Source organism: Syngnathoides biaculeatus, chromosome 15, assembly GCF_019802595.1.
Source record: "Syngnathoides biaculeatus isolate LvHL_M chromosome 15, ASM1980259v1, whole genome shotgun sequence".
NCBI lineage: Eukaryota > Metazoa > Chordata > Actinopteri > Syngnathiformes > Syngnathidae > Syngnathoides > Syngnathoides biaculeatus.
Window position 1 is genome coordinate 22,536,659 of NC_084654.1, and position 26,994 is coordinate 22,563,652.

The following is a 26,994-nucleotide window of genomic DNA, read 5'->3' on the forward strand; positions in this document are numbered from 1 at the left end:
TCTTACCTCCTCCTGATAGCGGAACTCATTGGCCTCGATTTTCTGAATCTCTTCGTAGATCCTGAGCGCGTCGTGAGAAAGTAAAAATAGTCCAAACGTTACTTTGGCATTAAATGGTCTAGCTCTGGGGGAAACTGCAAGGGGGGTGTTCCCTGTTGACAAATACTAAGATTGTGAATAGCGGTTTAAAGCTATAATCGCAAAAATTCTGGGGTACATCTCGGTATTTGCATGTTTTCCACAGTTATCTTAAAACTAGTTTTACTATATTGAAGAAACTAAATTTTGGCTTCCGTGGGACTTTAACGCTGACGTTAAATACTATATACCGTGATTTCCGGCCTATAAGCTGCGACTTTTTTCCACACGCTTTCAACCCTGCGGTTTATGCGGTGATGCGGCTAATTTCCAAGTTTTTTTTTTCAACGGCCGCAAGGAGGCAATCGAGTGGAAAAGGTAAGAGTGAGACCGGTGGAATATATGTGCCGAGGAAGTGACTTTGACCGATCCGGCCCTGTTAGCGCTGCGCTAGCGTGTTACAGCCGTGTCTTAGTGATATTTACCGGTATGTTTTTTTTTTTTTAACCGGCCCTGTTAGTGGGGCGCTAGCGTTAGCGTGGCGGCGCTAGCTTTAAACTCTCTGTGCAGCGTACGTCTATGTAAATATCTCATGTTTCAATGTGGGTTTCAATGTTGGCACTCGCGACTTTTACACGGCTGCGGCGTATGTATGTACCACATTGTATTTCCTTTGCAAATGTACTGGGTGATACAGCAGCTGGACAGAGAGTGTTGTTACAGCGTTGTTACAGAATGAAGTAAACTCTCTAGACACTACAGTATTTCCTAAGTTAAAAAAAATGATGGAGCAAAAATCCCGGTATCGAGTATTAGCTATAGCGTCTCTTAATCTAAATAGTATAAGGCTGCTCACTTTAGGTATCGTACTAGCAGGGTACTGAAAAGTTTTGGAACCCGTGGTTTTGTGTACTGGGCTTGGTGGGAATGTGCGTGTGCTCATGTTCGTGCCTGTTCTGGGGTCCGACGATCTGCAGCATCTTGAGGTATTGGAACACCAGTTGGGTCACCTGCACAAGTTGAAATGAAATCACACATCCGTCCAGCCGTTATCTCAGACGCTTATCCTCACAAGGGTCGCGGCAGTGCTGGAGGCTATCCCAGCTATCTTCAGGCAGGAGGCGGGGCTTACCCTGAACCAGTTGCCAGCCAATCGCAAGGCACATTGAGAGAAACAACAGTCACAATCACAATCACACCTAAGGATTTGAACCCCGGTCCTCAGAACTGTAAGGCTAATGCTCTAACCCGGTTGTCCACCATGCAACCTTAAATCACACGTTTAATTTTTCATTTTTGATTTGCGTGAGCACATTTAAAAAGTGTCTGGGAGGCTGTGGCAGCATTTCAGTTAAGACGGTCCACTAAAAAAATCCATCCATTTTCTTAGCCGCTTATCCTCACCAGGGTCGCGGGAGTGCCGGAGCCTATCCCAGCTGTCAATGGGCAGGAGGCGGGGGAACACCCTGAACTGGTTGCAGGGCCAATTGCAGGGCACATGGAGACATGGGCTGCCCGCAGAAAACCCACCCAGGCACAGGGAGAACTTGCAAACTCCACACAGGTGGGTCCGGGATTGAACCCGGGACCTCGGAACTGTGAGGCCAACGCTTTCCAGCTGAGCCATTGTGCCGCAAAAATAGAAAAAAAACCCAAAAATCCGCCTCCTGTGCTGGACGGCTCCCCTGTTAGCCAGAGTTGCCGTGGCAACCGATCGCACTCCACTCTTCCCAGAAATGACCCGACCGAGGCAAACACGAACGCCGGGCCGCTCGTCTAGTGCACGTGGGACCGAAATAGAAGAAGTGGGGCGTGGGAAGCTCACCTGGTAGAAGTTCTGAAAACCTTTGTCTGTGAGCGTGATGGAGATGGAGAAGATGGAGTAGGTGGTGTTCTGGTCAAAGCCGGTTTCGCTGTTGCCTCCAACCAGAGCGAGAGCCCAGCACCTGTAATTGTACCCATCGGGCATCGATTAACAATAATCCCCCGCTGACTCTTGCTCCCCGAGTTATCCTCTGAAAAACGACACAAGGAGCGGAAAAAGCCCTGTCGGTACAGGAATCGGTGTCAATGGGTGTCAACTTTGTTAAAAAGATCACGGGCCTCATACGGTACGTCGCGAGGAGCTAAGTATAGCCCGGGTTGTGAGTGGAACCAATTTGGAACCACAATGTAGTTCCAGCACCTGACGAGTTTAGCCAAGCTAACTTATAGCCAATGTTCCCTCAAAGCTGCGCACTTGCGCAATTGCGCACTTGTAGCGAGCATGAAAACCGATCCCGCGCAGTGAACCACGGCAGCACTCGGTCTCGAACAAGCTGCTGCTCGACCACACCATGCCACACAACTCTACTTCCTTGTTTACCTGACACCGCCCACCTCCCGCTCTTAAAGGGGTACACTCATAATTACATACACCACCCAGCGCTGGTGCTTTAGTTATAAACACAATCTGGGCAACGTAGAGCAAAGACGAGTTAGACATGCTGCTTATGTTTATTCTAGATAATAATGGGAAAAGTAAAACAAAAAATAAATGCTGTTGCTTTAATGAATGTCAGAATATGTGAATAATAATAATAATGAAGAAAAAGTGGTGAAACTGGACGACATTTTCTCTTTTTTGAGTTAAAAAGGTCTGGTCTGAAGCCGAAGTAGAAAGTGCAGAATGAGATGGCGGATAATGTTAAAATTCCACCTTGGCGCAGCCTGATAGACGATGAAAGCAAAGACAATACAGTGCATAAAAAGCTAATTCAGAATTTTAAATATAGGAGGGAACATAACTGTTAAGCAATAATTCAGTTTTACACCAAGAAAACAGACGGGGTTAAAAATAAAATAAATGAAACAAAGTTGGAGGCGACGTTTCAAATCTACAGTTCAGAGTTGGCTCGGTTTGGTTAGTTTTTGTTTGTTGACATTTTCATTACAAATTTGCAAAAACAAATAAAATTGTTCATAAAATTGTCTGATGGTAATGCAAACGCTGTCATTTGAATCTTTTAATGAGGCACGTAACTTCGATGGATAACACCGACACGACGGCCGCGCACACGCCTGATGTCGCTCACGGCGGTCAAAGGGGGCGCTCGCGGGCTTACGGCAAAAATTTGCCCATTTCTTCTTCCCCCGCATTAAAAGAACAATCTCTGTCATGGATCCGACTGACTGACCGAAAATATGGAGAGAATATACGAAAAGGACACGAGGCATTATTGCCTCCCGGATCCCAAATAAAGCACCGAGAGGCCACTTTAAACGCCGCACCCCACTTAACACAACCGAACCCACTCGACCGGCTTCGAGCGCTCTCCAAGTCGTCCGCTGTCGTCATTCATCAAGCGCGGGGAAACAAAGCGTCTGGAACGTTCCGAGTGGTGTCGACGTGAGGGAGGGTTTTGTTTTTTTTTTTTTTAACTAGAGAGCCATTTTGTTTTGGGAGATGAGATTTGTTCTTTTTGGGTGAATGAATGGCCACTTAGCAACAAGAGACCGAGAAGCGCTTTAAAAAAAAAATTAACTAAAATAAAAAATGATGTGAGTGTGTGTGTGTTCCAGTAAATTGAAGGCGTTTGAATTGGGTTTTATTTGGAGGGCTCTCACATGACAAAAAGAGAAAGTACTCACTTCCTGCGTAGCACGGAGAGGATGCTTCCCGGGCCTTCGTGGCCAATCAGCCACGATATGTAGTGAAGAGGCTTCACCCTGCAAAGGGGGAAAAAAAACGGCGTCGAATTCCATCAAAACAACTGAGGTGCGCATTCGTGTAGACAGAACTCTCGTGTTGTGTTTGGCTCTGTGCTTCATCACAAATATTCCTTTGCATAACCATTAAAAAAAATGTTTCTCGTGTGGGTCAAAATAATTAATATACCATGTAAAACGTGTGCTTCTCTAATGCATCTTCCTCAATTGAAATGAATGGAAAGGCAAAAAATTCTAGCCCCTCCCCCAAAGGAAAAAAAATAGCAGCGAACAATATTGTACCTTATAAAAATAATTTGACACAAATGGAGACAAATTGCCCTCCTAGTACAGCTGCATCTCAATTAGAATACGGCAGAAAAGTTCATTTATTTCAACACTCATGCATAATTCATTTATTTTACGAGGGAGGCTAAAGACATTAGCAATTACGTTTCGTATACACGAGCAAAAATATTCCACCAACACGTGTAATGGTCTTTATGTATTATGAATGGTAATTTGTCAGTCCGTTATTTTCTTTTAAAAGATTTTCATTTGGCGGTGCACCTGTAGTGTTTTTCTTGAGGGGGAAGCGCCCACGTGATATTCAACGCGTGCACCTTCCGAACGGGGACGACTGCAGGGAAAGACAAAACCGGACAGGATTGACCGTCAACAAGTCCAATATGACAACGTCAAAGAACCTTTTAGCATCAGCAGACACGTTATGAGGGTCTCCACGCCAAATATTAATAGATACGATAATGTACCTCTGTATAGTTTGTTGAAAAAGGGGGTGTCGAAGGGTTCCGGCATGTCGGAAAAGTCCGGCTTGCGAAGGCCACTGCGGGTATGAAAACAAATCATGAAAATTAACATTACATAAATAACACAGCCGTATACAGTGGAAATTTGTGACATGACCACGTTCTGAAACCAAAGAAACCTTTCCCATTGAAATGAATGGAAATGCAATTAATCCGTTCGGCCGCAGAACCTGATATTTACCTTATTGCGATTGCTCTTGAAAATAAATACTCTGCATTATATTGAAATAGCTAAAAACATAATCAATTATGATGAAATGATACATTTGCTGGCAAATTACCGTATTTTCTGCACTATTAGGCACACCGCATTATAAGGCGCACCCTCGATGAATGGCCTATTTTAAAACTTTTTCCATACGTAAGGCGCACCGCATTATAAGGCGCATAGAATAGACGCTACAGTAAAGACTGAAGAAAGATGGAGCTGCACTAAAGGCTCAATAGTGATCCATATATAAGGCGCACGGGATTATAAGGCGCATCGAAAAAACTAAAGGCCTTTAGGTGCGCCTTATAGTGCGGAAAATACGGTACACTGCGGTATCTTCACCTTTTCAGGCACAATAATGTTTACGTTCACCGTAGTTACAGCTCGCCCTAAACGGCCAAGACGGAGCTTTTGTGTTGCATCGTGGGACGTGCCAGCCATTTTAGGCTACGTCAACTGAAACGGTTGCACGTGTAGATGGAAGAAGAGCTTCGACGGGCAACGCTTACTTGTTGGGCACCTTGCTGAAAATTTCTCGCACCCACATCTCCAATGTGTCCAGTTTCTCTGCAGGCACAAAATGACAAGTATGTCCAATTTTACAATCCCAAATCAAGGAAATCTTTCCCATTACTCCATCCAGGCGTGTATTTGCTTGGGGTTATTACGCTGCTCTTTTGTCATATCGTGATGTTTGTTTTAGTCGTGGAAAGCGACACACGGGTGGCTTCCAGTGCGATTTGTGTGTTTTCTGTGGGGATTTCTGACATTATCCGCAAGAAAACCAACTGACTGACAATGAAATTGCTCAGAATTGCATTTTTTCAGGCCAAGCTGAGAGAAAAAAGCAGCAGGATTAGGCAAGTTTCAGAGAAAATAATTCAGCAAATCATTTTTACTCATCGAAAATAACACAAATGCATTTACCTGTTCAAACTGTAGTAATTGTAAAACCTTTCCCAACTCTTCAGGCGATGTTGTAAGTAACATTTGAACAAAAGCTAGATCGGGGTGCCCAGATTTTATTACCTCAAGATCTACTTTTCAAGCAGCCAGCCTCTCGCGAGCTACCGACGACGGGGTGGGGTAGGGGGAAATTACACACCATCTCATCCTGCACTTTTTACTTTGGCTTCAGGCCAGACCTTTCCCACTCGGAAAAAGAGAAAATCTCATCCAGTTTAAGCACTTTTTCTTTTTCAATTATTTACATACTCCGACAGTCATTGCATCTTAAAACAACAGCATTTCTTTTTTTAACCCTCTCCATTAATATCAAAAGTCAACATAAGCAGCATGTCTAGCTCGTCTTTGCTCTAATTTGCCCAGACTGTGTTGCTAACTAAAGCAACGGTGGTGGTGGTTGAGCTGTAACTCTCACTCATTGAATCACATTGCAAAATGCCACAAACTGAATAGCTGTATGTTATACTTTTGATTTGCATTGGTTTTTTTTTTTTTTTTTTTTTTTTGGCGAGGAGACTGCACCGGCGGTGCGCAATTGCATATGCGCGCAGTTTAGAGGGAACACTGGGTGACGTTTTTTTTTTGTTTTTTGTTTTTTTGGGACAAACTAACCCGCAATCGAGCAAGACTGCCTCACGGTCGACCGGTCAATCGCGATCGACGCATTGAGCCTCCCTGAGCTGGATGATATCCCCTTGAAATCAATTTACAAAAGTTGCCAACGTGGATAAATTATGGCTTTTCCAACTACATACGTCCTGTCAAAGGGGGACAAATTCATCTGCAATGTTCCGCTTGCTTGCCTTCTTCAGGTCATAAGCTAAACAATCTGACAATAACTCTGATTATGTTCTATGTTTCTTCTTGATTTTATTCTTCTTTTTTTAAATTATTGCTGCCAGCTTGCCATATTGGCAACACTGAATCACAAATATTTTGTAGATTGGGGTGGGCATGATTTACTTGCAGGTTTGCGTTACTCGGGGCAGGGCTCGAAAATAGGGGGGTTTACTAAATTATTATAGTATTATTAATTATCAGTGTTAACGGCTTTTGCCATATGACACGTGTGCTGCTTTGCTCACGATAAGTTGCACTTCCTGTTCTGTGGTCGCCCATCGTTAGACTTTCTTGCTTTGCCATCACACTTCTGTGATGAAAAAGCAAAAGAAAAAGCCACATGTGGCGTTAAAATATTTGCCCAAGTCTTTGAGATGACACAAGCCACTTCTGCAAAGACAACGATTTACGATTCGCTATATATATATATATATATATATATATATATATAAATATTTTTTTTTCCATAAATGTCAACACGTGTCATCATCGGACTCCTGCTCGGCCGTTAATGAGCCGGCTGATATTTCCTGCGAGAACGCGTCGAGACCCGGCGATGACATCACCGGGATGGAGTCGACGACCCGAGGCGAGCCGCGAATAATTAGCCACGCTCGGCCGGCGCCGGACGCGTGGAGCCGCTCCTCATTAGAGCTTTGCGGCTTCATCAAGAGTCAATTAATCAGCGGATTGCTCGTTAAAAGAGCTCTGTCAGTCTGCTCACCGGCAGCTTGTTGACCGACGGTACCCGTAGATCACCGCGAGTCGGACTTTCATCATTAAAAAAAATAATAAATAAATAAAAAAAGGAGGTGACCTTGCGAAGCTACGCTATTAGAGTTTGGAAATCTCTGGGGCGAGTCGTCACAATTTGCCGTCATTCTGCAGACGGCTCGACGTTAGAAAAACAAGTTTTCCTCTAATTTAGATTCATCCGCTCGTCTACTAAAGTCAACCCCCACCTATTTGCGGTTCATTTTTCACAAATGTTCGCCCGATGCTAGCTGGGCTAGGCTCCGGCACTCCCGCGAAAGTGAAATAATCACAAATGCATCTATTCGTGTTTTTTTTTTTCATAACTATTTAATTTAGACTTGCTCATTTTCATGCCAACTAGTTGTACCTCAGCTTCGAACAGATTAAAATCAACACCTGTAGCGACGACGTTGTTTACAGACGTGTGATTTGAATGAATGAAAAAAAGACTGAAAAATAGCCGGGGGTGGGGTGGGGGGGAGGGGGGGGGTCTGGTGGCTGCAAGCATGATGAAAGGATGATAACCAATTTTAACGTTTTATAAATTGTATTATGAATGAAATATATTTAGTACATCGATAAATAAATATTCTATTCTGTTTTCAAAATGTACACAATATGATCGTTCATTATTTAGGCGCAAATAATTTCAAATACAAATTCAACTAAGTCTTCTTTTTTCTCACGTTTTTTTTTAGAATATATACACTTTTTGATCATATTACTTGTATTGCAAGGATGATCACCAATTTTAATGTTTTATAAATTGTATTACAAATGAAATATATTTAGTACATCGATAAATAAATATTCTATTCTGTTTTCAAAATGTACACAATATGATCGTTCATTATTTGGCGCAAAAGTTTAACTTCTAACTTCAGGTGATGTCAGCCCCAAGTGTGAATGTTTTTAAATCCAGGTTGAAAACTCTTTTTTTTCCTCGTTTTTTTTTTAGAATATATCCACTTTTTGATCATGTTGCTTGTACTGTATGCGGTTTTATTTGTCTTTTTTTTCAATATTTTGCTTGTAATTTTTATCAATTTTATGCCATTTTTAATATTTTATTTTTGTTTTCAAATGCCTTTAATCACGTCAAGCACATTGAGTTACCTTATGTATGAAGTGCGCTGTACAAATAATAATTATAATAATTGACACATGCACGCGTGCTTTCATAACGTGTATATCGTATCCATTCAAAAACTATTTAATTTCTTGTTTTAGTAAATGATTGAAACTCATGAATTTGACAACAACTTGTAACATTGTGTGTCGTTATTAGACATTTTTACAAGTAATTGGTTCTGAGCTCTCACCATCTTAATGTAGCAGCTATGGAAAAGTTCATTTTCGTTGCTTTCAGTTATTTGACGTGTTTTTATCGTTTCGCGTGAACTTCCAATGCCTTGAAACCTCTTGATCCATCGTCAATAGTATCCTGACATCATGTCCACGATGCTTTATCAGGTCGCTCAATTTTGCGAGTGAAGTTGCTTAACAGAGCGGTAACTTCCTTCGTTTCAACTGTATCGACGATTTCTCGTTGCATCCAATCCCGTCTGAACTTATTTTCGACATATCTATCAATTTCTTTCACTTGAGAGGCGTCTTTTCCTCTCGAGCGCCGCCATCGCGTTCACTTGCAAATGGCCCCGTGAGGCGCCTCGTATACAACAAGCGTTTTCATTGGTCAGGAGGAACACATTCGACCAATCAACAGACGCGTAACTAACTTTCCGCCTCGCTTGCAAAAAGTCGGACCGGAATATGAACGAGTGTGGAGAATATATATATATATATATATTTTTATCAATGCAACTTAAAAAGACAGAATTCAGCCTATAAATGGAAAAATCACACGTCTACGTTTACCTTTGGACTGGACAGCAAGGGTCATGTAATGTGCGGAGTAGTATTTCTTCCAGAAGGCTCGCAGTTGCTTGTAGACGCTGATCTTCTTCTTTTTGGGCTCTTGCTTCAGAGTCTGCGCGTTCCCTGGCAACCCGTCAAAATCAACAAACTGCGCTACGAGGAGAACACGGCGAGCACGCCGGACCGCTCACCCCAGCAGAACTTGCCCATGGGGTGTCCCGGTTTGGCCAGACTCCCGAAGAGCATCTCCTTTCTGTGCGAGTCGGACGGCTTGGCCAGCTGGTACTCTGACGGGCGGGAGGGAGACTCAAGGAAGATGACGGCGGTTTCCGGATGGAATAAGACGACGAGGGGACTCACCGCTGTCGATGGCCTCCACCTCCCTGTCTATAGCGTCTCGGATCATCAGCGGGCAGATGAAGAACTGAGCCCACCTGAAACAGACGCGGAGCTGCATAAATGACCACATCAGAGTTCGCTCTTGCTCCCCGTTTAGGCAGCGTCTACCAGGGTGTTTGCCAATAAACAAAATCCAATTATGGCGACGTTGCGTGAGTTTCACCTCATCCCCACATTCACGTTCTGGACTCCGAAAATAGACTGCGTAGTAACTTTAAGCTTGTTGATTGACGACAGATTCAGTTTTCAGACAGATTTGGGGAAGCCCAGGTTTATTTTGAAAACCTGCACATGCCTGCTGAGGTCAAAAGCAGAAGAAGCGAGTACATTTCTTCATACCGGTTCGTGTTCTTGGTTGCTGAAGAAATCAATATTACTGGTCTGCTTCCACTTCAGCTCTTATTTTTACATGATTGTAACCAATTTAAAGTGGTGAAATGATCTTGGACGCTGAAAATGACACCGAAAAAGTGTGAAAATCAGCTGCCACTTTCCCCATTCTGAGGTAAGCCCGTGGCGTTATTGTCACTGATATTGGAAGTCTTGGTGTTTTATTTTTTATTTTTATACAATAAGGAGTGAAAATAGTGAGATTAGATACTGGGTTACTGCCACAAAGAGTCCCAGAATGCTTATGTTGCGTTTAATCAAATCCCACATCAACACAATTCTTCCATTATTTGAAAGCAAAAGTAACGTAATTTCTGGACTAGAAGCCGCACCCGATTATAAGCCTCGCCTAGCACATTTTTAAAGGAAAAACCATTTTGTACATACATAAGCCGCACCTGTTTATAAGCCTCACGTGCCCACATTCAAACATGAGATATTTACAAAGAAAGACGGTACGCAGAAAGCGTTTTATTAATACACCTTAGTAACACAGCAGCAATACGGTTCAGGCTACCTGCTTTTACTACTTCTGAAAGCTTTTTTCGACTTTTTACATTCCTCCAGTTCTTCCCGCTGCCGTTTCCAGCGTCTCACCTTCGATTCATTTGTGCCAAGTTCAGGTGCAGCAGCTCTGTTTAATTCTTCGTCAGCCAGCTCGATTGCTTTTAACCCGAAAGCTGCGTCATGTGCATTTCTTCTTGCAGTTTCCATGATGAGGGTCTGTTCACGCTAATTTTATTCAAGTTACATTACATTTGCGTCTTCCTCGACACATACTGTATATTCCACCTATCTCACTCTTACCTTTTCTGCTTGAGCGCCCCTGGCGGCAGTTAGAAAAAAATCCATAAATTAGCCACATCATTTGCATAAGCCGCAAGGGGTTGAAAGCGAGTGACAAAAGTCGCGTCTTATCGGCCGGAAATTACGGCAATGCTACAAAAACGTCACGACCCTTTTATCAATTCAGCACGCCGTAGGCAACCGCACAATGAAATTGTGTATGGCTACGTTGCGTTAGATTCATGAATTTCCACGTGATCCATAAACGTAATCAACCATTAAAATCCCAAAGCAACGCCGAAATACCTTGGCTAACTTTTGCTCTGTTTCGGTCGCAAAAACAAAAGGTAGGTCAACATCAACGTAGAAATAACGACGCGCATGAAATCGCAGCCGTTCCGCAACATTTTTAACAGAGCCCAACAGCGGCGACAACGCGTCCTGTCGATTCGGAAAAGGGAGGCCGCACTTCAATCGGTCTCCCCCGTCTGGCTGCTTCCAATGTTATCCCCCATCAGCCGTGCTACGCTGTTCCCCGCATGCAACAAAAGCACCTCTGATCCGCTCTCACCTGTCGAGCGCCTCTTTGAAGCTCCTCCTTTGGACGTCAAACTGGAAGACGGTCCTCTCGCAGTCGGTGGAGGCGTTGTCGCTGCCGCCGTGCTTCTTGAGGAAGGCGTCAAAGCCGTTTTCCGAGGGGTACTTCTCGCTGCCCATGAACACCACTGGTGCGGCGTGGGAACAAAAAAAAAAAAAACAAAAAAAATGTCAAAGATAAGCCTCCGCTCCTCGGCTCGACACTTTTTTCCCCCTCTTCACCGGGGCGGCGCCGGGCGAAATTTAACAGCCGGTCCGAGATTGCCGCCCGAAAGGCGGCTCTAAATGCGGCCATAAACATCCGCCGACGGCTTTTACGGCGAGCGTGATTTCGGATTGGCCGTCAAAAGAATTTTTTTTGACGGAGCCGTCAGTGAATGAGACGGGCAATTTGTCTTCCGGAAAGGCCTCAAGAGTAAACAGGAGGAGATTTACGGCGCGTCTTGCATTGCAAGAGGGTTTTGGAGATGTACTGGAAAACATTCCATTTCAACTTAATGCTGCTATTTATTTGGATATTTACAACAGCTTTCACCGTTTGGTCCAATCTTGTCACCGATTCAAAACATACATGACAAAACTAAGCCTATAACAAAGAGAATTACACGTCCAATTAAAACAATCACTTACTATATTTGTATTTTGCCTGAATAAAGTCAATTTAGGTTGATGCTAACATAACACAAAAGGCCATTGACGGATAAACATTTAGCATCGGTGTCACTGGGCCAGAAACTTTTAAGCAATTGATATAATTCAGGGTGTAAGTTATCACTCACGCTTGTGAGGATAAGCGGCATGAAAAATGGATGGATGGGTATTTTAACCCAACCGGTGAAACGACACATGCATACAGACGATACATATATTATTCATCCGATGTGGAAAAAATTATTAATAACTTGCGATGGTCTTTTTCTGTGAGTCATGATCAAATTTTGTGTGTTGCACACATTATGCTGCATCTTGGTGGCCAAGATGTCCACATCAAAACCAAAAAAAAAAAATTATTTATATTCCATTTAATTATGTCATTATTATAGAATAATAAAAAAAAAGAATAAATTGTGAATAATTTTTTTAAAATCTCACCTAACTTGGCGACACCAACACGTATGGAGGGTGTCGGACTCAAAATTTAATCGGTGATGGGCGAGCGTGTTCAGGGCTGCAGCGAATTAACCTTTGGGAGCTCGCCCACCGCACACGCGCGATTCCTCCCCCCCATCAATTGACTGTAATTACTGTATCGTAATTACTTACTGTGTTCCAGAAAGTGGGCAAGGCCAGGGAGGTCGGCGGGGTCGCTGAAGCTGCCCACTCCGACGCACAGCGCGGCCGCAGACTGACGCACACGCACACAAAAACAGCCAGCGTTACATTTGGCAAATTTTAGCCATCAGAAAATGAAAATGAAATTATGTGCGCGCTGCTTTTGGGAAACTCGAATTTATCTATCTGCAGGTTTGCAGGACTTCAGTTAATTTGTATTATTATTTTTTTAATAGGGTGCGTGAGTGTGAAAGGAGGGGTCAGAGGTCGGATTTGCACCTAATACCGCACAACTGTGAGGCAGATGAGCTCACCGGATGAATATGATTCCATTAATGGCTTTAAATGTATACATATTTTTTTAAGGGTGCATGCAGGAAGTGGGGGTTCTCTCCAAGTGTGTTATGATGTCTGACCGCTAACAACAACACGCGTCTAATATTTATTGAGGAGGAAAACATCAAACTCTAGTATCTACATGTCCCGCAAAACCTCCGTATCGCATATAACAAGGATTGTGAGTACTCATAAGAGGTTGGAAGAGTAGAAACGTCAACTTAAACTTGCTTATGGGCCTGGCATTCCTTAGCTTAGCGTGCTAACAACGAGAACCGTTTATGATCAATCCGTGGATGTTGAAGAAACATCGAACGTGAGTAACTTCATAACTTGTACGAAGAGGGCCGTGAGGACTTAGAGGAAATTCAACAAGTCTTAACTTAGTACATCTGAGCACCCAAATCGGTGCCGTATCGTTCGCGTTGAAGCCGCTCGGCTCAAGTTAGCCTTGTGCGCTAACAACATTACCTACGTAGAGTACACAACGAGGATCAAACATCGAACGTGGACTACTCAGCCTTCAACTACTAGAGTCAGGCCGCTATTGTGGTCTGAATGCCTTCCATCCACATATCCTTTAAATTGCCATATCCTTTAGAGTTTCACACAGTTAGCATGTGGTTTGTGTACCTTTTTGTGCCGACTGTGTTTATGTGATTGCTTTCATTTGACCTTAACTTTAACAGAGATTAGCTAGCATGTGAATTGTCTATCTTATGTGCTGACTTTTGTTTATTTGATTGCTTCTTCTTTTTGATTATCTGCGGCCCGTTGGGCAGCACATTATTGTGCTAGCGGATAAACGCAGAGGGTTGCGTCACGAACGGCATCCGGCGTAAAACTGTGCCAAACATATATAAGCGCTTATCATACGAATTCCAAGGCTGTGTGTGGCTTTATAATGTTTTTTTTAAGTTATAAAATGATTTTATTTTTAGGGGCGCTTGTGCAAGCCATAAAGGAGGCGACCATCTGATTGTCACACGGGGGTGCGTGGCTTAAACATTTTGGGGAACGGCTGTGGCGCACCAGGGAATCCCCAAATTCCCAAAGTGGAGCATTCCCACCAAAACGTCAAACGTCGCGTGTGTACCATCTTCTCGGCATTCCCTCTCTTTCTCTTCCCCTCCCAGTCATCGTCCTCGTCGGTGCCCTCATCAGAGTCTTCCTTCGTTTCGTCGCCGGAGTCATCTTCCTCCTCCTCCTCCTCCTCATCTTCGTCCTCTTCCTCCTCGCCGCCTTCCTCTTCCTCCTCATCCTCCGACGCGGGCGGGCCGGTGTAGTCGGAGATGAGGAGCGCGCGCAGGCCGTTTTCCAGCACGACGTACCTGCGGCGCAGAGACGGAAAGTAATTGAGGCTCGTGTCCTCAATCCTCCTCTCGTATAAAACGCAATCCCTCAATTAGGTCGCCAGGTGCCCGGTGCGCTTGAAGAAATAAATGCTTCCTTTTTAGCTCAGGAGGGGGGTAAAAAAAATAAAAGCGGCGGCGTCACTCGATAATTGTCGTTACATCTACGATTAGCAACCTAGAACCACCACGTAGCATCTGTAAACCTGACATCTATGTTGCCGTTTAAAAGCTCAAGCGTCATCCCTATAAACCTTCTGAAATTGTCATGAAAAATACACATGACATTATTCACTTCAATGTCTTCACGAAAAAATAAATATGAGCGGAGAGCGCGTCATCCATGCGCAAAGTTCCGGAAGTCTCATTCTATGACATCCAAGTGGTCAGCATATCGGCTGCGGCTCCTGCCCGTGACGTCACCTTGGACATTCGCCATGTGGCCCCATACGCTGGGACACGCCCCTTCAGACACAGAAGCTCTTTTCGAAGAAGAGAACATCTCACAACCGAGTGACGTGACCGGGGCATGATTACCCTATCGTTTCGAGCCATATTTAGATGATATCCGGATCACGGCAAAACCACGTGGCCAAACCACCTCCCCCGCCCGATTTTTATTTTTTTTTTTTGCCGAAAGTAAAAAGCGCCTTGTGGTCTTTTTTGGTCAGCAGTCGTTTTGACCTTGGAACTCTACTATGGATCCTCTTATTGTCCAGTCTTTCTTTTATTGATTAGTTATAATCACTAATCTTAACTGAGACAAGGATAACCTGGTGTTCTTCAGATGTTGTTCTGGGTTCCTTTAGGAACTCCTGAATGAATTGCCTTGGGCCAGCCACTACTGAAACACATAACTGATTAGCTTTGAAGAGTTTTTGAAACCACTATTTAAAAACTGCATTTTATGCTTACTTGGGCATGGGGGCAGATACTTTTTCACAGCATTGTGAAGAGTAACGACAGACAGCCATTCAATCTCATATTCCTTTTTAGACAGTGAACCTAACATGCATGATCTAAGAATGTGGGAGGAGGCTCCGGGCCCAAGGTTCGAAACCTAAACCCCAGAATTGAGAGGCAAGCGTGCGAACTACTAATCCACCACAAGACATCTGAGGGTTCTGTTTTCCAATGTGTCTTACCTGTACTGTTTGAGGTCACTTGGAGATTTAATGATGTCCTCGTCTCCTTGGTTGTCCTGTCCAGTGTCCCCCACATCAACCCGACGCTCCTCTGGAGCCCCGGCGGGGGCCCCCGTTTGGGAGCGCAGAGAATCTGACGCCGGAGGGGCGTTTCTGGATTTGCCAGTCTGGGGCATGGTGGGGACTTTCTGCTGCTCCTGTTGTTGTTGACTTTATACGGTCACCGCCACGGGGAGTCGAAAGCGAACGGCGGGCGTAGACGGGCGGACAGCTCGTTGTCGCCGGTAATGTCGTCCTGTTCGTCCACGCAGTGTGTCAGCCAGCAGGCAGCGATGATGGAGAGTGCGTGCGGCACAAGCAACGCTGAAGAGAAAAGGATGCCGAGGCCACACACACACACACACACACACACACACACACACACACACACACACACACACACACACACACACACACACACACACAAAACTAGACAGGCAGGCAACAGCCTACAATGCTTCTATTCACACACGCTCTCTGGTGCTTTCGCCTATTCAGCTGGATGTCAGCTAAAAAAAAAAAAAAAAAAAAAAAAAAAAAAACACGACCCGGCGGATCTATGGTTTACCAGCCGCACACGAGCGCAACACGCGAGGTCTTTTCAAAAAAACGCCGACGGAGACTATGGCGAACCCCCGCGCCTTTGCGCTTCTCGAAAACGAAGACGTCCACTTCATTTTTGCACGGGAGAAAAACATTCAGTGGCTGTCACTTTTGAAAGTGCGAAATCAAAGAAGCGCGAACCGCTTTATTGTCAAAGATTAAAGCCCTAATTAGCTCGGTGTTTACCGCGGGGCCCCGCGCCAGGGAGCGCCGATCACGGCGGAGAAGTTTCGGGGACCGACTATGGCGTCGTATAATATGCTAAAATCTCCACGTGTAGACTTTTCCACCTCGCAACACGAAAATACTAAAAGGATGACGAGCTGGTCTCAAATTATTTCCTAATTGACTCAATCGGTTGAACTGAAAGCAAAGTTGATACATTCTGTTGTATGAAGGCAACAGGTGGGTAACGAGGTTTAGTCTATTTTCTGTCATCTAACGGAAGAACCTGTAATTGTTCTGCCTGTCGCTGGATGAGCCAAAATTCACACCGCAACAAAACTGAGATAATTGTTTTGGGGATTAAAGAAAAGAGGATAATACCTGGACTAACTGTCTTTATAAAACGAAGACCAAGTCTGAAATTTTGGTGTTGTGACCCAATCTGACCTTCAACAGTCATATCAAAATCAATTACCCTCTGAAGAACATGGACAGAATGAAGGCTTGCATGTGTCAAGCTGACCAGGGGAAGGTCCTCCATGCTTTTAGTAGACTTGACTATTGTAACGGTCTTCTGACTGGACTCGCCGAAAAGAGCATTAAACGGCTGCATCTCGTTCAAAATGCTGCAGGTCGGGTTCTGACCAGAACAAAGAGGTCAGAGCAGATAACTCCAATTCTAATGTCCTGCCACTGGCTTCCAGTCAGTTTTTGGAATAGATTTTAAAATTCTACGACTGGTCCATAAATCACTAAATGGTTTAGGCCCTGAATTTATGAAAGAAATACGAATGGAATAGAGATTTAGGAGAAATTGACAGACGACTCAAGTGTAATTGTGGAGTCCAAAGCAAACACGGTGAACCAGCATTTTGCTGCACGTCACATCAGCCCCAAGTGTGATTGTTTTTAAATCCAGGTAAAAAAAAAACAACAACATTTCAGAGTATTTTCATCTTTAAATGATATATAAATTATAGAAATGGATTGACATCACAAAAGGAGTCACAATCATACTGTATACTCACTCACCCTTGTGTAGACTGACTAATATTAGTGCCGTATTGATGAGCTGAGGGGAGTTGGGATGTAAGAATTAAGCATTATTATGCATGACCATGAATCAAAAGTAACAGACAAGGTGACTTACGACACCAACTATCTCCTACGATTGTTGCCAACGGAAGTGGGGGGAGGGGGGACCCTTGGGGCTCTTGGCGCCGCCCATGGGTATCGAAACATCTATGAGAGCTGACTGTGGAGTTTTTTGATCTGGTGAGAATATGACAGAGAACTGGTGAGCATTATTAAGAACAAAGGTAATGTGCAGCGTTGCGGGAACTTCTTTTTTAGTGCACTAGCTTGACGGGCAGGCCCTCCAACAGGTCTGACATCCTCCATCGTTCTCTCTCTTTTATCATCCTTTTTTCAGTTCACTGTACCCTATAGTCTTCCTCCCCAGAGAGTTCCCAGCTAGCTCCTCTTTCCCCTCATCCCGTCTTTCCTCCAATGTGTATATGTTTCACGTTAATGCGTCCTCGCCACGTGTTCTTCATGTTTCGCTTTTCAGCAGTTCTCATTCCGCACCGGCTTCCCGTCGTTCACTTTTTGTTTGTTCTCCTCGTCTCCCACGTCGCTCTGAACATCCGTCTCCAAAGCCAGATGCAGCCATCGGAATTCTAACGCTTAACTGCTCTGCGGATTGCTCCATCTACTGCTAATATGCACGCTAGGTACTTAAATCGCTCAATGGCTTCCAAACTGTCCTTTTCTAAAGTCACGTTGAACACTTCTGCTCGCTTCCTTCTTACGCACTGTACCTTTCTTTTCCAAAGCTTTATCTTCATTCCAATTTCACTTGCTTCCTCGTTAAGCTCGTGGAACATCCTGCTTTAGCGTTGCTGACTCTGGCTTTATCGTCTGCAAACCTCACAGATTTCACATAAATTGAATCCACTTTCCAGTCACAAGAGATCCTGAAGTTCCTGATGAGCATTTGTGCATACAAATGAAACAGTAATGGGGGGGGGGGGGGGAGAGCATCTTTGTCTAACTCCTCTTCCAACACCATGCTCGTCTTTTCCTTTCGGCTTGTCCCGTTAGGGGTGGCCACAGCGTGTCATCTCATTCCATCTTAGCCTATCTCGTGTATCTTCCTCGCTAACACCCACTGTCCTCATGTCTTCCCTCAAAAACCTCCATCAACCTTTGGTCTTCCCTCGCTCTCTCTTCCTTGGTAGCTCCATCCTTACCATCGTCCTACCAATTTCCTCACTCTCTCGCCTCTGGACATGTCCAAACCATCCAAGTCTGCTCTCTCTAACCTTATCTCCAAAGCATTCAAGTTTGGCTGTTCCTCTAATGAGCTCATTTCTAATCCTATCCAACCTACGAGAACCTCAACATCTTCATTTCTGCCACCTCCAGTTCTACTTCCTGTTCTCTAACCCGTACATCAAAGCCGCTATTTTAAAAACTTTGCCATTCATCCTAGCAAAGACTTCAGTCACGTAACACACCAGACACCTTCCGTCAGCTGTTCCTACCTGCTCAGACCCGTTTCTTCACCTTTTTACCAGACTCACGATTGCTCTGGATTGTTGACCCCAAGTGTTTGAAGTCGTCCACCCTCGCTATCTCCTCGCCATTTCCCCTCGGCCCCTCTCATTCACGCACGTATATTCTGCTTTACTTCAGCTAATCTTCATTCCTCTCCTTTCCGATGCATGCCTCCATCTTTCTAATTGTTCCTCCGCCTGCTCCCTGCTTTCACTGCCTATCACAATATCAACTGTGGTCCAAGGGGACTCCAGTCTAACCTCATCTGTCATCCTATCCATTACCATAGCGAACAGGAAGGGGCTCAGATCTGATCCCTGATGCAATCCCACCTTCCCCTTAAATTCTTCTGTTACGCCGACGGCACACCTCACCGCTGGTCTTCTCCCCTCATACACGTCCTATAGCGCCTGTATTTGTTGATTCATCAAGCAGCCTTATCCACACTGTTTGGTAGCAGTACAGGTTCCTGATAAGTCTTCTGTCTTTCTAATCTGCAACTGCAGTACATAGTATCTGTTGCATGACCTTTTGTGGCAACTACAGAGATTTAAGTTGATGACTCACAGAAAGAAGTTAAGGGAAAGACTAGTGGGGGCTAGACTCAGGACAGGAGCAATTGTATGGTTTCATTCCTACAAAGCGGACCAAAGGTGCATGCCGTAAAAGTGTTTACGGAGAACTACAGAGGAATTCAGAAGGAGCTAAATTGTGTCTTTGCTGATCTGGAGAAATCTTACAACAGCTTACTCAGAGAGGAACCGCAGTACTTCATGAAGTCTGGAGTAGCACAAAGGAATGTTGTACTCGGATGTTCGCGGATGTTGTTGTGATCTGCAGTGTAAGAAGCGAGCAGGAACCGTTAGAATGGTGCACTGGAAATGAGAGGAATAAAGATTATCTGAAGTCAAACAACGTATGTTCATGAATGAAAGATGTGGAGGGGGAAGAGCTAGCGTGGATGGAGGAATTTTAATATTTGGGGTCCTCAGTCCAGAGTAATGGTAGCATGATAAAGAAACAGGTCCAGGCGAGTTGGAACAAGTGGCAGAAGGTGTCAGGTGTGTAACAGTACAGGACAGAAGAGACTCTGCTAATATGATGAGCAAAGTTTTTGAGACTTTGGTGAAGCCTCCCAAGATGTACGGATTAGAGATGGCGGCACAGAAGAGAAAAGAGGACACCGAGCTGCAGAAATAAAGATGTTGAACTTTCCTCAAAGAGCGAGCAGGTTGGATGGGATTAGAAACGAGCTCAGCGCAGGGACGGCCAAGGTCAAATGTTTCGGAGACAAAGTCAGAGAGAGCGACTTCGATGTTTTCGGACGCGTCCAGAGGAGATAAGAGTGAGGACAATGGTACAAGGCTGATGAGGATGGCGCTGCCAGGCAAGAGAAGTCGAGGAAGACCAAAGAAAAGATGACATGAGGGAGGATGGTGTTAGAGAGGAAGATGCAGACGATACGCGTACGTGGAAAAGCACGACGCGCTGTGGCGACCCCTAACGGGAAGCCCAAAAATGAAAAGATGAGCAACGGGCCCAAATATGAAATCCTGCAACGTGAGGCGTTCAAATTCCTCACTGTCAATTGGAAAATGTAATCATTCACTTCACGGTTTGTCCCGGTGCTACATGATCATGAAGAGTCCCGGCGTTGACATTTGTCCAACGTCCTTCAAAGCCCCCCCCCCCCCCCCCCATCCACAGCATTGGCATTTAATCCTCCCTCTGTGCCAATATGTCACCCCCACCCCACCCACACATGCCGTTCCCCGAGTCTGTCTCTCTGTTGGTCCAAAGCCAATCACACGTGCCCCTGGGCCTCCATGTTGGCGGAACGAGGCGATAAACGCTGCAACCATGACAACTGCCGACACGCACACACACACACAGCACAAATACACACCTCGGCATTGTAATTCACAGCATCCAGCTTCCACCAGCGCGTCCAATATAACCCATAAGCATCTGCACAGCCATGAAAATTAAAAAAAAAAAAAGAAAAGTAATCCCTGGATAAAGTTTTTCGCCAGTGAAAACTAGGAACGCCCACCAATTGTTTATGAAACACTAAATGATATTTCCTTTCAGAGTGCTAACGTCATAAAAAATGAGCAAACTGTACGTTTTAAAGGCTCAGATTATGGAACATAAACATTGTCGTGTTTGTATACAAATGAACATTAAATTAGACCTTTAGTTATTGTCCTGTATCTGAAAATGTGTCCAAAACCAGCACATTTTTGTCTGCTCCAAATAAGCAAAGTCACTATTTTATTTGGTAAATTACCGTAATTTCCGACTAATAAACCGCGACTTTTTTCACACGCTTTTTCTAACGGCCGCAGGGGGCCACTTGAAAGGTAAGAGTGAGACCGGTGGAATATATGTGCCGAGGAATTGACTTTTACCGGTCCGGCCCTGTTAGCGCTATGCTAGCGTGTTACTGCCGTGTCCCGGTGATTTTTACCGGTATGTTTTTTGTTTGTTTGTTTTTTTTTTTTAACCGGCCCTGTTAGCGCTGTTTAGCGTTAAACTCTCTGTGCACCGTCTTACTGTTAGCACTAGCGTTAGCGTAAAACTTTTTACGTGTACCGTCTTTGTAAATATCTCGTTTTCAATCATTTTATTCGTTCGTTTTATTTCAATGTGGGTTTCAATGTGGGCACTTACGGCTTTTACACAGCTGCGGCGTATGTACGTACCAAATGGCATTTCCTTTACAAATGTGAGGCTTATAACCAGTTGCGCTCTGGATGAGGACTGAGCTGCAAAGGACATTTATCACATGGTATGGTCCCGTACAATGTTCATAATTAAAACAGCATAAAAGGTGCCAAGGAAAGATAAACTCATAATTACATCTTTGGGTCGCCCGTGAGCTAACGCTCTGCTGTTGTTAGCTCGTTATTGGCTAACGTTATCCAACAACGTTTCGAATGCATCCAAAATGGACAAGAATGCCCTCGTCTGCTCCAAGCAACGCAACGTCAGCATTATTTTTTAAAACGTTACTTTCCCGCCAATATACATATACTCCTTCATCCGTCGTCACGCTAGCTTTCTGTTCGCTCCTGCGCAAAAGACGGCGTAAAACGCAGCCAGCTGAACCATTGTCGGGTCACCGTGAATTAGACGTCGTCCGTAAAATTCCCCGGAAGTCCGACGGCGTCCCTGAACGTTCCAAAAGGAAGTTCCCACGGCAACTGATTTGAATTGTAATCGATGCGAGACGCGATTAATTAGCGCCCGCCTGTGTAACGCGAAGGGAGTTGCAGCGTTCGGGGGTGTGTGGGCCACCTTCAATGCCAGTGCGTGAATCACGACGTCCACGTGCGAGTGTGCACGCGTGTCCCATGCGTCCCGTCCTTGCCCGCGGCGAATCTGTGAATCAGAGGTGAGTCCTCCGGAGTGCTGCTCTCTGCTTTCATGTAATGACACGAGTACCTGACGCCCCCCCTACCCAGACCCCCAACCCACAATTAAACACGCTCCCCGTCCACGTGTGCGGTGTTCCACCGACATAATGTAAAGCGCGCACTTCGGGGCCCCTGGTACTTCCTTCATTATATTTCTCGGCTATCACGCTAATTTAACTAAACCGTACTTGTGGTTTCCCCCACTGGGCCGATACTGACACCCGGTATCGGGCTCATTTCAAAGACTCGGTCGGGTACTCGTGAAGGGGAGCTGATACCTCCCATGTTTACTTCAGACATAGAGTCAGTCCACCTTGCCAGTATTTTCCACTACACTACAGCAGTTTGACACATTGTGTGGGTCATCTATCCATTTTCTTAGCCGCTTATCCTCACAAGGGTCGCGGGGAGTGCTGGAGCCTATCCCAAATGTCAACGGGCAGGAGGCGGGGTACACCCTGAACTGGTCGCCAGCCAATCACAGGGGACATCGAGACAAACAGCCGCACTCACAATCTCACCGAGACTTTACAATTACGCTATTTACTATTAAAATTGTATTTATTTATTTTATTTGTAAAGTTGCCCGAGTCACGTCATTCGGCTCCTCCAAAGAAGAGCAGCAGTTCGACTCCGAGACCCTCGCGGACGACCGAGCTTCTCCCCCTATCTCTAAGCGAAAGTCAGGACACCCTCCGGAGGGAACTCATTTGGGCCACTTCCGCACAAAATACGCATGAAGCGTCGGAGTTACAGTGAGCAAATCACGTCAAAAACCTCGTTTGTCGCCGGGGTCACGTTCCGGATCTACATTGGTCGAGCTAGCGCGCGACAGATGCAAACGCCGAAATCGGATCGTTTTAAAAACAACTCGTGGCACGGCGGTCGGGAATCGCTGAGGAAAATCTGACGCCGGCTCAAGTGCGGCCCCCCATTCCCGTCTGTCAGCGAGCTTTACTGTATTTAAGCCCCCCCCCCGCCGGCGTGCCGTTGATAAACGTGGCTAAATCTAATTTGTCTTCATGGCCGCACGAGCATGCCGGCCGGCCGGACAGCCCCACTCGCTCGCCCTCCTTCCTTCCTTCCTTCTTTCCTTCCTTCCATCCATCCATCCATCCATCCATCGCGGGCCGGGGCATTAAGTGGCCTTGTGGGGAAGCCGCGATACGGCCTAATGCACCTGAGAGCCCCTGAAATCTATAACCATCATCTACATCTTCCCGATATTACTGGAAGCGTCTCTGTTACGCCGTCTGATTGGAGTCTCCGGGGGAGAGCGTTCCCTCGCACCGCCGCGGGGCGAGAGAGAGAGAGAGAAAAAAGAGAGAAAGCGAAGGGGCCAGATGCACCCCCCCCCCCCGACCCTCGCCGTTCCCTCAAGGTGATTCACCTTCACGCACGCACCCCAAATCGATGTGAAATTGAAGTGAAAATTGAACTTTGAGCGCAGTAATGTGGAAGACATGTCGTTATTAAATCTTTTCCTGAGGCTCGCCGCTATGCAAAGGGGGGGGGGGGGGGTTGGAAAAAATACGACACGCATCATTGCGCCGTCATAATTGTCCATGATGCCGCAGCCTGGATATCATTTTATAGGCTTCAAATGTCATTATCAAATTTGTTGTTGTGTGGAATTGATATGACTTCATACTTTCTTTTTCATTTCTTATGCAACAATAATATCACATGATTATCACATCAACTAACAAACGTTTTTGTATTGTATTATATAGTAATTACAGTCATTCATATCTACACTCAGCATGAAGCTTTAGAAATGAATCATATCACGATTGGAATTAATCGGGTTGCATTTGTAGTAAATTGTGTGCTAACAGGAAGGAATCATATGATATTTGGAGCGGATTGTAGCATATTTGTACTGAATTGTTTGGTATTTGGAGTGAGTTGAATCATAAGTGGACTGAATCACATCATTATTGTCGCTTATCGTATTGTATTTGCAATTGTTTGAATCAATAACAGTTGGAGTGAATCATATTGTTTTAGGAGTTAAATGTATCATAAATGGTTGAATCATATCATGATTGGAATTAATCGGGTTGCATTTGTAGTGAATTGTGTGCTAACTGGAAGGAGTCATATGATATTTGGAGTGAATTGTATCATATTTGTACTGAATTGTTTGGTATTTGCAGTGAGTTGAATCATAAGTGGACTGAATCGCATCCATTTTGTCGCTTATTGTATTGTATTTGCAATGAACTGTTTGAATCAATAATAGTTGGAGTGAATCATATTGTTTTGGGAGTTAAACACATCATAGTTGGTTGGTTCATTGTAAATAATCATATAATATAAGTTAACGATGTTGTGTTTGGAGGGAGTTGTATTGTAATTAGTGTGAATCGTGTTTTACGTAAAGAGAACTGTGCCAGAATCAATTTGATGATAACAGGACTGAATCGTTTTGTATTTGGGGTGAATCGGGTCATGGCTATGATTTGAAAAAAATTATATAATACTTGAATTTTGTCATAACTGGAGTAATGTGAGTGCATCATGTCATGTCACAATGAATCACATCATAACTGGAGAATATTTTGCTGTATTTGGAGTGAATCGGGTTGTCGTTAGAATGAATCGTCTCATAATTAGTGAATCATATTTTCCCCGCGCATGACGAATGTATCAATATTTATATTATCAGCAGTGTTTTGAGTTTAGTATGTCACAGACTTCAGAGATGGCGACGTTAACTCGAACATTTGAAGAGTCTGCTTCCCCATTGTACGGGGTGTACTTACTGTATAAAGCCCAAGGGGCTAATTTTTGACTCAACGGTTTGTTCTTGAGCTACAAAAGGCGGAAACGGCATCACAATCGGAGCGGAGCGACCGAGTCCAGACGGAGTCCCCGACCGTGCCAAAGCTAACGGCGGCGATAATTGAACAGTCGCCGTCGCTCTTTCCCGTGCCAATCAAGAAGAATCGGAAATGATCTCAAGTCGCTGACTATTTATCAGCATTCAAGGATGATACCGTGCGTTTTTTGTTGTTGTTGTTTTTTTTTTACCGCGAGCTGGGTTGTAATTGTGTCCTGCTTTTCCCATCTGCTCCATTTTTTTTAATGCGTTCGTTGTCACTCTTCTTTTTTCATTTATTTATTTATTTTTGCTTAGGTCAACGGCTACTTTGCATTCCGGGCCTGTTCCTGCGCAACATTTGGTGGCCGTTACCTGGGAAAAGTGCACGCTGAATAACTAACCAAGAAGTTTTTCCAGGGCTGGAAAGGAACGCGTAGTTTTCAAAGTGTGAAAGGATACAAGATACTTCATAAGTTTTACCTTTTGCGGGTAAAAATGGTAAATATTGAGTACCGAATTGACTACGAAAACTACAAGCCACTGTATTCTCTACTCTATAGAACTGTCACGGGCATGGCCTGCTGTGGGCGGAGCTTCCTGCGAGGGGCGTGTCATAGCTGTGTTGGACCTTTCTGACGGCGATCTTAAGCTCCGCCCCCTTAGCCATGTCCCGCAAGCTTTCAAAATGGCGACCGAATAGAACATGTTTGAAGTCGATTCTCCATCGCGGATTCCAGATAATATTGGGGTATGTTTTTTTTTTTTTTTTTTTTTGCCAAATGCGTCAGACTTGTCCAAGAGAGTTCTACGGAGAGGTCTCCATTATTTCACCCAAGGATTTGCGAACGGAATTAAGATTTTGGACGGAGCAGGAAAGCAATGTCGGAGTTAGAGCGAAACGTCAGCGATCGACGCAAAAAAAAGTTTGACGCCTCCCGAACTTCATATTGAAATCCAACAGGATAAAATAGCGGAATCGTACTGCGCATGTAAAGCAGGGTGAGTACTTTTTACTTGGAAAGATCACGAGTAATATCATTGTCGTCTTTAGAAGTGAGTTTGGCGTATTCATTTGACTTGGCTCGTAATGGATACAAATATGATGTGACACGAATAGGCAAATAGACATTTCTCTTGCGTGACATGGCACATTTACGTATCACTAACCCGACTCTTCGGCATAAAACGTGACATTTAGCAGGTCAGTGATCCACTAACAAAGTTAAAGTTGTTCAATTCAATCAAACTCAAAGAAGATACTTCTCCCTCACTTACCTTGGAACATACGGCCTTGTCTTTTGTTGATATTGCCCACATTTAGTCGTACGTCGGGTCTTCCGCTAGCCTTAATCCATCGTAGACACTTCGTCAACTGTGTTTTAGGCTTTGGGAAACCAATCAACCGGGCTCCTTGTAACCTACAAGATATCTTACATCAGAATTGCACATTCCCCAAGCGCATTTGAGGACCATTTTCTTCGTAACATTAATTTTTCCAAGCGCACGCTACTGACAACCGGCATTGCTTGTGGGAGAACACGGCGAGAGGGGCGTGTCAAGACAATGCGGCTATCTGATTGGCTATTATTGTAGGAGTGACTGACATGTCGGAAAGGTCCACTGAGCAAGTACTTAAGTGGTAAATGTGTCATTGACATTTGCTAGTTCATTGCTAGCATTCACTGCATTCTGGAATATTCCATCACGTTAGTGTAGAGCAATCCTTTGTCACAGCGAGTCTCTGCCCTTTTTAGTTTGACCACGTCTTGTCATGTTTCTTAGCTTGCCTCATTGTGATCGAACCTGGTTTCATGTTTTTGGGACCTTGCCTCTCGCCTCGCGTTTTTGTGCCTCTGCCT

At 44.6% G+C, this 26,994-nt stretch overlaps 1 protein-coding gene and 1 long non-coding RNA gene across 5 annotated transcripts in view; both read right to left on the minus strand.

Annotated features, from left to right (window-relative positions):
* The window catches only part of LOC133513478 (nardilysin-like), a 30,679-nt gene extending 14,793 nt beyond the window's left edge, over positions 1-15,886 (minus strand). For all 4 annotated transcript variants that reach the window (XR_009798504.1, XM_061844328.1, XM_061844326.1 and 1 more), the window contains exons 1-14: positions 15,524-15,886; positions 14,123-14,357; positions 12,682-12,763; positions 11,393-11,546; positions 9,607-9,680; positions 9,438-9,533; positions 9,247-9,369; positions 5,316-5,373; positions 4,539-4,612; positions 4,336-4,405; positions 3,709-3,786; positions 1,904-2,024; positions 1,030-1,088; positions 7-61 (exon numbers count right to left, since the gene is read on the minus strand). Coding sequence is in view for 3 of the 4 variants with exons in the window: in XM_061844328.1 (XP_061700312.1) it covers positions 7-61; positions 1,030-1,088; positions 1,904-2,024; positions 3,709-3,786; positions 4,336-4,405; positions 4,539-4,612; positions 5,316-5,373; positions 9,247-9,369; positions 9,438-9,533; positions 9,607-9,680; positions 11,393-11,546; positions 12,682-12,763; positions 14,123-14,357; positions 15,524-15,699 (1,455 nt within the window). In the remaining variant the exon portion in view is untranslated. The remainder of the gene's footprint in view (positions 1-6; positions 62-1,029; positions 1,089-1,903; positions 2,025-3,708; positions 3,787-4,335; positions 4,406-4,538; positions 4,613-5,315; positions 5,374-9,246; positions 9,370-9,437; positions 9,534-9,606; positions 9,681-11,392; positions 11,547-12,681; positions 12,764-14,122; positions 14,358-15,523) is intronic.
* A 1,331-nt stretch (positions 15,887-17,217) lies between these two features.
* The window catches only part of LOC133513484 (uncharacterized), an 83,829-nt gene continuing 74,052 nt past the window's right edge, over positions 17,218-26,994 (minus strand). Inside the window, exons 5-6 of the long non-coding RNA XR_009798505.1 lie at positions 26,411-26,553; positions 17,218-17,602 (exon numbers count right to left, since the gene is read on the minus strand). This is a non-coding gene — a long non-coding RNA (uncharacterized LOC133513484). The remainder of the gene's footprint in view (positions 17,603-26,410; positions 26,554-26,994) is intronic.